This window comes from Taeniopygia guttata, chromosome 18 (genome assembly GCF_048771995.1).
Source record: "Taeniopygia guttata chromosome 18, bTaeGut7.mat, whole genome shotgun sequence".
Taxonomy (NCBI): Eukaryota; Metazoa; Chordata; class Aves; order Passeriformes; family Estrildidae; genus Taeniopygia; species Taeniopygia guttata.
In genome coordinates this window covers 4,206,376-4,221,328 of record NC_133043.1, presented here as the reverse complement: position 1 = coordinate 4,221,328, position 14,953 = coordinate 4,206,376, and the positions used below count along the sequence as shown (strand labels likewise).

The following is a 14,953-nucleotide window of genomic DNA, read 5'->3' as shown; positions in this document are numbered from 1 at the left end:
CAAGTCAGCAACTTCACTTACTGGTTTCACAAGCTGTTTTTCCTTTAAAAGAGACCAAAGAACTGGAACAGGCTCCAGGTAAAGCAGAACTAAGGGAATGAAGTAAAGCTGTGTGTTAGTCCAACAGGGACTTCATTTGAAGGTGATTAAATACCTCTGCTGCTGGCCAAAAACTAGAGATGTGTAAGAGCTGCACCATGAAATGCACCAGTAAAAGATGGGAAGAGTAAAATGAAGACGAGACAAATCAGCTGGGATGGAATATTGAAGGAAGTAGTTCATAGATGCTGTAAGAAATTTTATTAAAAGAAGGGGAAAATATTTAAGAGATGTCAGTTAAAATTTGGACATAAAGGTAAGTGCACAGGTGGGAAACCTGGAAATAAATTGTTTGGGACTTCTGAGGGACAGAAGATTAAATAAATGGGAAAAATAAATGGGGACGAGTTCTTAAAGATGGCTGCAATGCTCTAGAAAACATTTTCTTACCGTGTTAGAATGCTGTGGTGCTCAGCTTTATGCCTCAATAAATAATTTTCTAGACCATACACAGTTGAGGGATAAAACTTTTATTTAAAAAATTTCAAATTTCTCTTGACACATAAGTCTTAGTTGAGGTAAATTACGTACTAGCTTAGGAAAACAACTTTCAGGATTGGGTTTCATAAGCCATTAACACTCTGTTGCTTGCAGGGCTCCAAGAGCTAGAGGTGCAAATTGTAAAGGAAGTGTCAAGTTTTCCATCCAGCTGACCTCTGCTGCGGAAGAACAGAGTTTACACCTTTTAGTTCAAGCCTCTTCCGCTTCTTTGCGTCCTTTGTTCCTTTAGTGCTCGGCTCTCTTGCCCTGAGACTCTTCACTCCCCCTCTGTTCACAAGGTGCAGCACCAAGAGGTGGCTGAAAGTACCTCATTTGCAATTTGGACAGCGAGGCTTGTGCCAAGTTCAAATAAAAAAAAAAACAAAACCACCACAAATAACAACAAAAGAAGCATTGGCAAACTGCCCTTGTTCAATACATAGCTAAAGCCTGAAGGCAGAAAATCTTCTCTTGCCCTCCCAGCTCTCCAGGGCAGCAGCAGGGGCCTCTCATGGCCCTTCACAGTCATCTTCAGCTGCTTTTATGTATATTCTGAACAACCTGACACGGCATTGCCACCTCTGGAAGTACCTGAATTCAAGGTTTAAGCTTTATTTTCTAATATGTAAGTAAATAATCCTGCAGAATCTACAGTCTGACCAGCCCCTCTAAAAGCAGATGAAAAGGTACCTGACCTGTTGGTACCTCAGAAGTGTGGATATTCACAATTTTAGTTTCTATATGGTAGAAGTACTAAGTTACAACTAGTACCTGATACCTGAAGTGTGTAAGTAGAACTGCCAGCACTACTACATGGAGCAAGATTTAAGTCAGCTGCTGTCTGGAGTGCCTGCCTGACCCTCTGAACAGGACTGACACTTTCATCTACAGAACCTTTTTGTAGAAGTACTGAAAACATTCTTCACAGGAGAACTGAAGTAACATTGAAAGCACAGGATATGCCACTATTCTTTTTACCCCTAACACTGGACTAGTGAAGCTTGAAAGCGAAGAGTACTGCAGGCCTTTTGTTGCTAACAGTGGATGATCTGACCTGCAGCAGCTCAGTCTTCCTCACTTAATGTCTTCCAGCCAATTCTAACCTAACTCTGCCTTGTATAGGTCCTTTGCACTCATCTAAACCCACACACTTTTTTTTCTCCTGTAAGTATAAATACCAACAGCCTTTCTCCTTGTCTGAAATTCTTGTACCCCTGCTACAGCTGCTTGGAGAAAAATTCAGGCAGGATGGCTGATCTTTTTGAACTGATAGTGTGAGTATGGGCAATGTTAATTAATTGTAAAATAAACTTTTATACTTTAAGCTTATTATGGTAACATAGGGGGCTAATCTTAGCACATTGCCACTGAAAGAAAGGCAGTATGATTGTCTAGGCTTTATAAAAATAGTGCTACTCTAACATGATAAAATAGATTTAATTTTAATTGAATTTGAGGTAAGAAGCCTGTCAGTGAGTGTTACTTTTAAATAGTCCTTAAATCCAGTAGCATTGGAATCTTTTGACCAGGAATAGGCTCTCTTTGAGACTGAGCCTATCCATCTTAGTTGCTCCTTAGAGGAAAAATGTGTAACTTTACATAACTTCTGAATTCCAAGTCATTTAATTCACACTATTACTTATTCCATCCTACTCTATGGAGGAGACAGCTTAATTACCACCATCTCTTCAATTCTGACTGTCCCAGGTTAAATCTGTGCAGGCAGGGCCTGCCTGAAGCCCACCCAAAGCCCATCTCCTCACTCAGGTGGAGCTCCAGCAGCAGCTGCAGTCTGCCTGCAGTGCTTGGGCCATACCCTGCACTGACTGCCCAGTGTCCCCAGGCAGAATTTGGGATTGCCGGGAATCCTGCACATCACAACAGCACTTGTGTTGTCAGACAGTAAGAGAAGGTTGTCTCTGACTGTTAGGAGGGCTCTGAGGAATCACAGCTGCCAATCCACAGGGTGAGCTCAGGTACCAAATCACTGAGACTTGCTCTGACAGAGGCTATGTGTGAACTGTAACCAGGGAAGACATTCAGAGAGGCTCAGGATCACATCCTGCTCTGGCTGTTGGCCGTCTTGAAGCAGCCGTGCAAAATCAACATAAGCATTACCATGCAGCTACTACAAACAGAAAACAGCTCAAGAAGTATGGAAATAAGGCACTTAAGTGAGACAGTAACAGGCTGGCTCGCTCTGAGCCCCAGCTGGCTCAGACCTCCCTGCTGCAGGGATGAACAGTACCGTGCGGGGGTGAGCGGCTGCTGCGGCGGGGCCGCTGCCCACGCAGACTCCTAAGGCAGCATCGTGCATGAGGATGCATAGCAGGACCTCACTGCTCTAAATACTGTGCTCTGAGTGGTATAAATACAACTTTGGTCCATTACCACCCCTAAAACACTTATTTCACAGAGCAGCAGCTTTAAGCAAAGTTAATTCTACACAACGTGCGTACCCTGAGACGAGTACAATGAAATACTGACAAAAATCAAGTCTAGAGGAAAAAAGGGAAAGGTCTGATGGACTGCTTAAATTAATTTGCCTACACAAATGCTTGTTTCTAGCTTTTTCCAGAGTAACAAATCCAATTTTTCACAATTATTGTTTAAATGAATCCAGTACGAAGTACAATATAGTGGAGTTCAAGTACTATAAAGACAGGGGTTTTTTACCAGATTGTTGTCAAACAGCTGGAAATTCAGCTTTTAACATTACACCTTACAGCAAGAAGAAAAAATTCCCTTTACTCACTGCTAAAAGACCAAAACCTTCCAGCCTGGGTATGAAAATGAACATCCAAAATACAAAGAGCCACAGCACTGATCAAGTACCCAGTCAAAGACCACTTCTCTGTTGTTAGAGCTGATGGTTACTCGAAGCTTGAAGTTTCCTCCCTCGTTGCTGCAGGGTCCCAACTGCACAACTTCCATGTCAAATGTCACAGTCGAGCCAGAAGTAACAGCAGGCAACTGGTTTGTCATCTCTTTTCCATTTACAAATACTGCCCCTGAAACAGTCAGCAGATCTAACAATATTTCTCATTTTCTGTACATACTAACGGGTAAGACCACATATCTCTATTTTTTTGCAGGCAAATAGGGAAGTAACCCTGCTACACTTGTCTTGTCACATGGAACAGGTTGCAATAACTGTGGGCAGGAACAGGAGATCTGTGATCTCACCAAGGATTTTTAACTGCACGAGCAGCACATACATGAAAGTTGCTCATATGTAATGCAGGGATCTAAAGAGCCAGGGGCTGTGGGTTTTGGGAAGGAAAATTCCTGCCTGTATCAGAACAGTGTGGCCAGCAGGAGCAGGGAGGTCATCCTTCCCATATACTCGGCACTGGTGAGGGCACACCTTGAGTGCTGTCTCCAGTTCTGGCCCCTCAGTTTGGGAAGGACATTGAGGCCCTTGAGCCCATCCAGAGGAGGCAACAAGGCTGGAGAGGGGCTGGGGACACAAACCCTGTGAGGAACAACTGTGGGAGCTGGGGGTATTCAGCCTGGAGAAAAGAGACTCAGGGGTGACCTTATCACTCTCTACAACTCCCTGAAAGGTGGCTGTGGCCAGGTGGGGTTGGTCTCTTTCACCAAGCAGCAATGACAGAACCAGAGGATACAGCCTTAAGCTGCATCAAGGGAAATTGAGGTTGGATATTAGGAAAGTTTTTTACAGAAAGGGTGATAAAGTTTTGGAATGGCTGCCCAGGGAGGTGGTGGAGTCACCATCCCTGGATGTGTTTAAAACAAAAATAAATGTGGCATTGGGTGCCAGGGTTTAGTTGAGGTGTTGGGGCTGGTTGGACTCAATGATCTTTAAGGTCTCTTCCAACCTGGTGATTCTGTGAACTCTGTGGTTCAGACTCACCGTTGGTGCTGATGCACACAGCCTGGTCCCGCTGCAGGGAGTCGTCGCCGTTCCGCTGCTCCACGCACACGCCCAGGCTGTCCCGGCGGTCTGGCTGCCCCACGGTCTCAATCCTAACAAACAAAATGTTAAGTCAAAACCTGAAGCTTTAAATCAAAACATACCATGAAATCCAGACAGTCACTCCAGACCCCTCAGACCCCTGTACTGTGCTCCAGGGCTCTCAACAAATTCATCCAAACTTTTGGGGAGATCCCTGGTGAATGACAAAATTCCTACCAGCTTTCCCAAGAGCGCCACGGAGCAATACTCAATTAATCTGTACAAAATATGAAGCAAACCCTGCAAACTTCTAGTGCTATTTAATACAACTCTCCACTGTCACAGCTTAGAAGTGACTTCCAGGTGTCTGAAGCATACAATATGCTCAGCTGGACCATCAGCTATGCCACACTACTGGTCAGCATCAAGGATTATGGCAAGACAGCTGTAGCTTCAGCAGGGATTTAATAAATATGACTAAAAGAGGTTTTTTGGACCCTGGCATAGCCTGCTGTAATAGAATGAGGATGGGGTGTTGCTTTGGGGGTGTATTTGGTTTGGGCTTTTGTAATAAATCAGCCTGGTGCAAACCAAGCAATGCCTAGAAGAGCATTTACATGTCTGGCCTCTGCTCAGCTGTATTTAGAGTTTTAGCCTGGGGAAAGAACCTCTGAAGAAAATGCAAACAAATTGTGCAAATGGCCAGGGACTCAGTTCCCTCTGGGCCCCAGCAGAGGAGTGAGGCTGCACAGTTCAGATACTGAAGGGCTGTTCTGGACTTGAATCCTTTCTCATGTACTGCCACCTCTCAAAGGTGCTAAATCCTACTTTACAGAGAGCCTGAGTGACTCAGGAAATTCAGATGGTCTTTTCTAGAAAGTAAAGCAGTTGTTATTTTCATTGCAGCTTGAGAGAAAGAACAGACTGATCTGTGGCTGTTGGCAAACAAAGGAAAACTTCAGCAAAACTTTCAAGAAACAGCAATTAAAGGGGGCAGTGGACTGGCACACAATGGGTTAACTTTTTAGAGGCAAAGATAAAATTGGAACCATGTTTTACTTTTGCACTCTAATAAATTTTTCAGTCCCCTGGGAATGCCACTAAAAGAGCAATGGCCTTGCACAGTAAAGCAACTCTGAAGGAGATTTCAAATTGATTTTGGTGCACAACTAAACTGCTGCACAACAAAACCTTGTCTCTGCCACTGCAGCCCAGACACTGAACCTGGTGAACCCCAGCAGTTTCCATCAGCCTCAGAGCACAGAGCTCCATCCATGGGGCACCACAGGCGCTGCCTCAGCCTCAGCTGTCAGCAGAGTTGTGCTGCGCTCCTGACAAAGTGTGAAAACCACAGGGCATCTGCTGGGTGAGCCCAAATCACTGTGTGCCAGGCCACAAGGACCGTGGCTCCCCACAGCAAACAGAGCTTTAGAGAGATGGAGAGATGTTCCCTTCCCTAAGGGCAGCTCCCTGGAGGCTGCAAGGCAACAGGAGGAGACTTGACCTAAAGCAGTGGTATTTTCCTACAGCTTGGCCAAATGCTTCACCTCAGCACAACGGCCAGAGTTTATCTTTAAAGTGTAGATACAAAGCACTGTGTTTATCACAACTTCACTGCTCACTGACAAGCTGTGCCTGTGCCTGAAGACAGAGAACACAGAGCTGCTGGAGAATAATAACTCATGTTCCAACAGCTGGAGGAAGTCAAGCACCAAGTACTGCATCTCCCAGCCCAAGAAAATCTCTCACACTTCCAAACAAGAAGCTACTCTTGGACCCTGGAAGAGGATCAAAACAAATTTCTGAGGTTGTCTTCAATCTCAAGATTTGTGTCACGATAGTTCCTGTGGACACGTGCTTGTTCAAGTTCTGCCATCCTGAAACAATCTCCTCTTGGAGAAGTCCATAACCAAAATGTGAAGCAAAACATTTTCATAGACTACAAATAAAAAATTATAAAAAGCACTGAACTGAGAGAGAACCAAGGGAAACCTCAAGGTTCTGCCTTTAATTTCCCAGGCATTGCTGAGCCAAGAGAAGTTAAATCTAGCAACAGATTTCAAATGAAAGCTTTAGATCTTTTTATCCATCTCAGACAGAGCAACTGAATACATCCTCACACTACAACCATCTAAAGTTAACATAATCCATGATCAGGAGGGGATAAATGAAACACCATGGAATAAGTCATGAGAATATAAAGAGCCCTTTTCAATTGCCTGTGGGGGCTGCCTGCTGTACAGCAAGTAGTTTTATTGAACCAGGGAACAGATTAAACAAAGCTTCAGAGTCTCTGAAGTCTGTAATCACAACAGACATATCCACAAGGACATTCCTCATACCCTGTTAAACAGCATCATCTCAGGGATAGGATGACAGGCAGGAAAGCTGCCAAGGTTTTTAATCATGTTCTGTGTCAAATGGAAAGCTTGAAAAATCCCTTCTCCACTCTGGATCTTCTAATGCCAGTTTCAAGCAGTAGTCTGACCAGCACTAATTATCTCACATGTTACAGGCATTGTTGCCAGATTGTCATCCCAACAGCACATCAGTGTTTTCATGTCCAAAGTCTTCAGAGCCAGTGAACAGTCAGGGAAGGAAAGCACCCGTGACCCAGGGTTAAAAGGAACTAGAGGCAAAGCTCCACTGACTTCAGCCAGTAACAGCTGCTACAAAACATCAGGAAGTTCAACATTCCACCAATCTGCTCAGCATGAGCTGTATTTTACCATCCCTCAGGAGTTCACTCACTTTTATATAAGTGCAGGTCCTACAAAAACATCAGGTGTTTTCCTACAAAGCCAGGAAGCAGAACTAAAGGAAGGTCAGATGTCACATAGAGGCACTACCCTGACTGGAGCCGAGCTGATTTACAACTGAAACATGCCTCAGGTTTACACACAACTCAGACGTGACAGCTCACAGGGGATGCACCAGCCACCCAAAAAGGACTTGCCTGAATGTTAATGTTTGCCCACAGAAATAAGTAGGAGCTTTGGAGTAGAGCACACCACACGACTGAGAATCATTCCGAAGTGCGATGTTTCTTCGGCTGCTCAAGCTGTAACCCTCCAGACCAGTTGTCCATTCTTCAAAGAAAACAAACAAAAAAGCAAGAAAATCATGAACCTCAGTTTGGTCCTGTCTGTGCAAAATCAAGCCAGTCCCAACGCCTACTTAGTCCACCTCATGCAGCTTAAGCTATGTTAAAAACAGGGTCTGTTTTTGCCTTCTTCTTATGGAGATATTTATTTTTCAAATAAATTGCAATTACAAGAAGTATTTCTAGCTCAGAGTTCACCAGGAGTTTACTCTTTGCTGTAATCCCTGCCAAGTCTTATTGTAAGAAAAGGAAAGCCTTCACTCACTGTGCTTAGAAACTGTAAGTGAAGAGAAAATTTAAGTTTTCCTCTCTCCACGTTAAGAGCTTGTTATGAGCTGTAGGTCATGAAAAATCCTTATTGTTGTGGTGAGGGAGAAGAAAAAATAATGCTTTTTTTCTGGCTCACGTGCTTACCAAGGCTAAGGAAGCAGTGAGCCACCTGTGAAAGGTTCACTGAGTGTCCCTCAGCCAGAGAAGCCAAGAATGCATTGCAGGACAGAGAGCTCCTCCCATGTCACACAGACCCTCACAGCAGGGCCAGCTCCATCCCCTGGGGAGCCAGGGCTGAGCAGTACCGTGGGGGACCAGCGTGGTGCGGCCGATCTGGGGCACGCTCCAGGGGCTCCACTCCTGCCGCCCGTCCCCGCGCGCGCACACCCGGAACTGGTAATCCACGTGCGGGTCGATGTGCAGCACCATGAACTCCGACTCCGAGCCCACGTACACATCCTCAAAGGGGCTGGCAGCGCTCTTGCGGTACTGCAGCCGGTAGTCCTGGGGTACGAAATCTTCATCCACCTGCAGAAACATTCCCTGCGTCAGAAGGGACCCCTCTGCTTCTCCTTTCCCCTCTGGAGGGCACATGCCAGCACAGCGCTGCAGGTGATCAGACTCACAAGGTATTTCAGAGCACAAAATGTGCCTTGTAGAAAGTAACATCAGTGTCTGAACCAACACCAGTGTCTGAACCAACAGATGTATCAGAATTATTGCATAACAGTTAGAAAATATCTACAGAAGAAGAAATATTTAACAGATGGCTTTTCATTCTAGTAGAGATATAAAAAGATCCTTCAGCCAAAAGCTAAAAACAACTTTGCAGAAGAAATTCTGAGCCAGTTTTTAACAGCAAGGGAAAATGAGTGCTGTCCTTCATAAACTGTTCCAGGGAATGATTTCCAGTTCTTTGATATCTCTGAGTCAAAAGATACTTACACACACAGCCCCTCAAAAAAACCCCTCCATTATCCCCCAGGCACAACCAAATTCAGGTAACTCTTGTACATCAGACAAAATCAGACCCCACCTGACAGCAGTGCCTGTGGTTTAATACCCTGAGTCCACATCCTTTACAACTGAAGGGTGGCCAACAATGACCGGCTGTTGCTGGAACAACAAAGGTCTGTTTGATGCTGCCAAGGAGCACAGAGCTGTCCAACAACAACTAAACCACATCAGACCACAGCAGTGGTTTACACAAAAATAGTTTCTGTGTGTTGAAGAGAAAGTCTACTGGACTAGCTAATATAATAATGTTTTCTTTTTCTACCCACTGCATCTCCCTAGGAGCACAAAGGTGTTTAGGGGTAAAAGCGTAACAGAGCAGGCCCAGCCTCCTCCTGGGTCTGCTACAGCAAGTGTCACTGCAGGCAGACACAAACCCCAGCACCAGCCACACACCATCACTGGAGTACCTTATCTCTAAATGACACCGTTACCATAGAAACCTCTTCTCAAGTTTTTAACTCCACACTGGAGTGGACTAGTCCCTGGAAGGCAGTACAGAATTCAGAAAGTGGATTGTTTGGGTTTTTTTAGAAAAAACTCAAGTCTAAAGGAATTTCACACAGGATATTTCACCTACCTTACACCATCGGACTAAAATACCTCCAGGCTTTTCCACAAATTCCTCCAGCTGTACAGGTGGGCGGGATGCCACAGTTCCATGCCTGAATATTTGATTTTTCAGTATAGTAAGGAGGCAGTCATCCAGCTGGGCAGATAAACAAGGCACGTCAACCAAGGAAGGCACTTCTGGTAAGCTGAGAAAGGAAATTTTGCTGTAATGAGAGGGGCCAGCTTCTACAAATTCATATTTCATCCATACACTTGAATCTGTGCAGATTTGCAAAGAGAGAACAGCTGCAAAATTTGGCACGTGCACTCTGAACTTAAAAGACTCAGAAAACATTGAGTTTCAGCCCTAACCAGACTGTTTGTCAGCAAATACTCTGAAACACAGGCTGTTCCACAGGGAGTGGCTTCATCCTTCACAAATAAACAGCCTATATTTCCACAGCATATATGGAGGGTGAGAACCCCCTCCATTCTGTGAGTGCCAGCCCCAAAGAAAATCTGTGAAACAAACAGGACAGCAGCACCTCAAATGAGTTTTTTGAGGCAATGGAGCAGAAAGCTTTTGTTTCCAAAGAGGAAAAATCCCCTGCAAAGAAGGGCATATGTGTCACTGCCTCAGACCACCTCAGAATGCTGGTGTCTTACCTGTCTAGCTGAATATGTAAAGCTTTTTTTGTAAAGTTGCAAAGTTTCTCATTCTGTTGTCCCACATCTCCATCGACTGCACTCTCTCCTGCAACCAAACAGCAAAAATATTCCTAATGAGACAACATCCACAGAAGGCATTCTTTGCTTCAAAGAATAACCAGTTCTGACAGGAACAACCAATTAAATGTGAAGCACTCTCAGCACTTTTGCTAGTCTTAGCTAGAAAATACAATTACAGGCAACAATATAAAACCTATCTAGCAACTTTTGAAGCTCTCAAAGCTACCTGTAGACACACCCATAACAGATGTAATAATTTGCCTCAGGTCTCAGGAGCAGAACTGGGGTCAGATGACAAAAAATCAGGATTATTAATCCCCTTCTCCACCAGCTTTAAATGAAGAAAAAATCAAAGCACATTCACTGATCAGAACATAAAAAAGCAGGCAGTTAAAAGCAAGAGATAAAGTCAATCGCTCTGTTTGCTAGAATCAAAATGGTACTACTGTCAAGATGAAGGAAATAATCTAATCCATGCATTAAAGTGTGGAGATAAATACAAGTATTTTCCTAAGCTTTCCATATTAAGTAGAATCCACACTTGATCTTACAGAGACATATGCTCCAGTCTCCTGTTTGCTGACTTTAGGGTAATTTACAACTTCAGCAAGCTCAGTCCTTTTCCAAGTGGAGGATTACACATGTTACAAATCTCTGAAGGAAAGCACACGTCATAATTGGCAGCAGATTTAATAACCACGGAGCCTTAACTCCTCTCTGCCTCAGCTGCAGCCTATGCTCACCCTGCCCACAGCCCTGGGTGATGCTCCTGCTCAGAGCACCCAGGGGAATGGGAACTGCAGCGAGTCAGCGTCTCATCAGAACCCACAGAATTTCACCCAAAAACTTCTGCCACCATGCTGATTCAGTAACCTGAGAGTTAAAATAAAAGCAAGGTGAATACTAGCTGTCCCAGAGCTGTGGTGGTAGAAAAAACCCAACAAATTAATCCTTAAACAGGTCACTGCTCCTGTGAACAGGAGGCACTGAGCTCCCAAGCAGCACAAAGCTCAGGGCTGAGGAGGAACTGGGAGCTTTCCCACCCCTGGGACACAGCTCAATGTGCTTCAGCTCCCAGAACTGAGCTCATACTGAAAGAAAGTTAAAGTTGAGACATGAGAACAATGCAAGGAAACTGCCAACACACTCATGGCTCAGACATGCTCCCAGTAGGTTCCCCAGCCTGGGGAAAACAGGCAAGAGTGACATTCCTTTCTGCCGAGGTATTTAGCATCAGCAGGGTATAGTCTGGCCCTTACAGGAATATTCCACATGTCCATTTTTGTCTGCCTCATCTTCAGACTTTTTAGAGAAATTTTTCCCATACAGTGGCCATTTGATTCCTCATGTTCCCCACCAACAGCAAATATAGTCACACTCAGTAGGACAATGTGTTTATTTCAGCTGCTATTTCAGCAAGACAGACATAATTTACTTCACCAAAATAGACACTTTGCTATAGTGGTATATTTTATTATTTATATATTTTATTTCAAAGTAGCCTGACATATTTTTTTGTCTAGCCTGGAGAGGTAGAGAATGTCTCTGCAGTGAAATAATTCTCAAATAGGTACTTTCTGCCCTCTAGGAGAGGCTACACTGACTTATGTACATTCTAGGATTGGAGCAAAACGTTGAAATACAGATTTGAAGGAGATAATAATGATCAGCTCTTCACTACATCTATCTAATTCTTAACACTTAGTTTGAGATAATGAGCCAAACACACTGATGATAATAATGGGAATATTCCAGACTTTTGACAGACCCAGACTGGAAGGCAGAACTAAGACTCAGCAGCAGGTCCTGCCTCACCTTCCCGGAGCAGATCATCGGCCGTGCTGACTCCGTGCTCTATCAGCTTCTGGCACTCATCCAGGGGCTTGATGCTCTCCTGCTCTATGACATCCACCTCCTGCAGCAGGGACATCAGTCGCTCATCCAGCAGCTTCTTCAGGGTCCCTTTCAAATCACTAAAATGCTGCTCAAGCACATCTCTGGTCAATGTTGCACTGTCTTTGATCTGAATTCAGATAACAGGAAAGAAGGATTCAGGATAAAGGCAAAGGCCGTGCACATCTTTTATTTTTCTGAAGCATCTCATCCACACTTGCTGGAGAAAAGCTGCAAGTGGAGGCTGCTTTAAAAAATGACCACTGGCAGTTAACAAATTAGTGAAATCATTTTTAGTACATGTACTGCAGGGAAGGAGGCAAAGAAACCAGCCTGGATGAGGAGAAGAGCATATTAACTAAGCAAAATACAACTTGGATTATAGGTGTTTCAATCAAGGAATTTTTCTTGTTGGAAAAATCCAAATGCTCTGTAGATCTCCTCCTTGCTGCCCCTCAAAAAAAAAAAAAACCCCACTGCTGTAATCCTACATAAAAACCACTCTGCCATCCTCTGGTAATCCTCCTTGCAAACAAAAATCTATCACTTTTAGAAGACTATCTAGGAGCACTTTTCCAAGTGCTATCACTTCACTGGATTTTTTTAAATCCTCATAAAACTGCTTTCTTTTCAATTTTGTTCAAAGCTACCCTTGGTGACTGGACAGGGTGAACAGCAAGTCTGTTTTGATTCCAGAAGAACCCGACCACAGAAAGTTCTACAAGTGCTCATTAAAATGTCTGCAAACTTGCTGAATCTGGATTTTAGGGAAGAAAACACACTTGAACATCCCTGGGCTAAAGATGCAAAAATCAGAAGTAACCATCTCCCTGTGAACGACTTTTCTAAGTCATGCACATGAGGAAACGCTGCAACACGCTGACAGCCTTACACGTAATCTTTAGAAGCACAGATAACCAACACAGGAAGTTCTCTGGTAAGGTAAAATAAATTTCCTCTTCAACAAATATTCATGAAGCTCTGCAGCTGCCACACAGCTCTGTTTCCCTTTTCTTGTAAGTTCAATGCTTGAGGAAAAAAAAGGAAGTATTTAGCTTTGTGAAGGGGTGGGACAAAGGAAGACAGAACGCTCACTTCTCCAAGCATTTTACCTCCATTACAGGCAGATACAAATTCAGCAGCTCAGCCACAGAATTAGATATTGCTCATCATGCAAAAGAGGAAATGCAAGTCCCTGAACACACAGAGCTCTGTGAAGTTTGCGGAAAATCACGTCCATTGGTCCAAAGGAAAAGGAGGCAACGTGAGTGATCCAGTCCTATCACATCAGTCAAATAGTCCTCAAATAATAAAACTGTCACTAAATCCCTGTCTAGCACACTCAGCACTTTGGGAACACAGGGAACTCTTGGATGTGCACAAAACAGCAAGTGGTCCTGAAGATGGAAAGAGAGAAAACAGAAACATGCACACAGCAGGGGAATTGCCCCCAAGAGCAATGGGAAAGGTGAGCTAACTACACACTGCACAAAGGCACATGGGCTGCCTCTCACTGCCCTTGGAACTGCCAAGCAACACTTTGAGATGACAAGGTTTGGATGAAAGACAGCCATGAACAATTCATTTTCTTAAGCAGCCTGTGGTTTCAATGCTGCCTAATTAAATGTCCAGTGATCATCCACATGCTCTGGGAGCAGGACACTCACCCAGCAGATTCACAGCAGGTTTCTGCACTAACGGGATTTGCCTCAGAAAAACTAACAGGTCACCACGAAACACTCCCTAAGCTTGGCTTTGTTTGGGTTTTTATTTACTCCTCGCAGAGCTGAATCAAAGACAGCAATGCATTACTTCAGTCTGCAAACCTCCAGATGCTGAGAGGCTGCCTGGGCAGAGGAGCCAGTCCCGCACTGTGGCTCTCCCTGCCCACCCCTGCCTATCTGCCCCTGCATCTCCCGGCGGGTGGGTCACAGCCCCAGCGGGAGTTCTGCCCTGGCTCCAGACAAACCAGCCAGCCTGGAATGCTGGCAGCCCTCCTGCCTGACCCACGAGTACGTGAGCCGGGCTCTGCGGTGCATGGGGACAGCATCCAAAGCAGGGAGCAGCTCCCCAGGCAGGTATCTGATGTACAGATGAGCATAACACACCCTACTGAATCAGCCTTAGCATCCCAGCCACTTCGGAAAACGTAGTCCTTTAAGATACCGATTCTTGCCCGAGAAAGCTCCCTATGGTCCCGGAAAACGCAGCTCAGCTCATTAAGAGACCTCGGCTCGCAGCCCTTTCCTCCGGCCCAGCGCACATCTGCCATTTCCCACGCGGCACCCCGAGGCCGCACGCCGGTGCCGGGGCTCTCATCGCCCCCGCCCGGCGGGGCTCCCCACACCTGAGCCCCATCCCGCTCTCCCGGCGGACGGAACCACAGACAAACCCCGCGCCCCGGGAGAGGAGCGGGCAGGGCCGCCACCCCGCGGGGTCCCTGGTGCCGGGCACCGGGCAGGGCTCCGGCCGCTCCTCCCGGGCAGCTCCGGAGAGCCCGGTCCCGTCCCGCTTCCCCACCTGCTCCCGCGCCTGGTGCAGCCCCCGCAGCCGCTGCTGCAGCTCCCGCCGGTAGCTCCGCGCCGCCTCGATGCTCTCCCGAGCCTCCTGCAAGAGGAGCCGCACCTCGGCCTCGGCGGCGGCGGCCTCCATGGGCAGCCGCGGCGGCAGCGAGGCGGCGGCGGGGCGGGCGGACCTCGGCCCCGGAAGGGCCGCGCGCCCGCGGGGCGGGGCGGGAAGCGCGGTGGGAGCGGGAGCGAGAGACGGTCCCGGGGCACGGACCGACGGCCGGTGACGTCAGCGAAGCGTGACGTCAGCGGCGGGTAGGGCACGCCATAGCCGCGTGACGTCACGGCGGCGGCGCGAAAACCGGTGAAGGCGGGAGAGCGGGCACA

At 46.1% G+C, this 14,953-nt stretch overlaps 1 protein-coding gene across 2 annotated transcripts; it reads right to left on the bottom strand.

Moving 5' to 3' along the window:
* Positions 1 to 553: 553 nt before the first annotated feature.
* Positions 554 to 14,891, bottom strand: CRLF3 (cytokine receptor like factor 3). 2 transcript variants are annotated; one of them, XM_002194981.7, is made up of 8 exons: positions 14,580 to 14,891; positions 11,982 to 12,189; positions 10,104 to 10,191; positions 9,466 to 9,643; positions 8,177 to 8,399; positions 7,455 to 7,587; positions 4,457 to 4,569; positions 554 to 3,590 (listed from the first exon to the last, which is right to left on the bottom strand). In XM_002194981.7, exons 1-8 carry the CDS (start codon positions 14,709 to 14,711, stop codon positions 3,337 to 3,339), a joined length of 1,329 nt encoding a protein of 442 aa, XP_002195017.2. In that variant the 5' UTR covers positions 14,712 to 14,891; the 3' UTR covers positions 554 to 3,336. The 2 variants fall into 2 exon arrangements, with proteins under 2 accessions (XP_002195017.2, XP_072793161.1); XM_072937060.1 differs by having other exon boundaries at positions 14,685 to 14,891.
* Between the last annotated feature and the right edge of the window lie 62 nt (positions 14,892 to 14,953).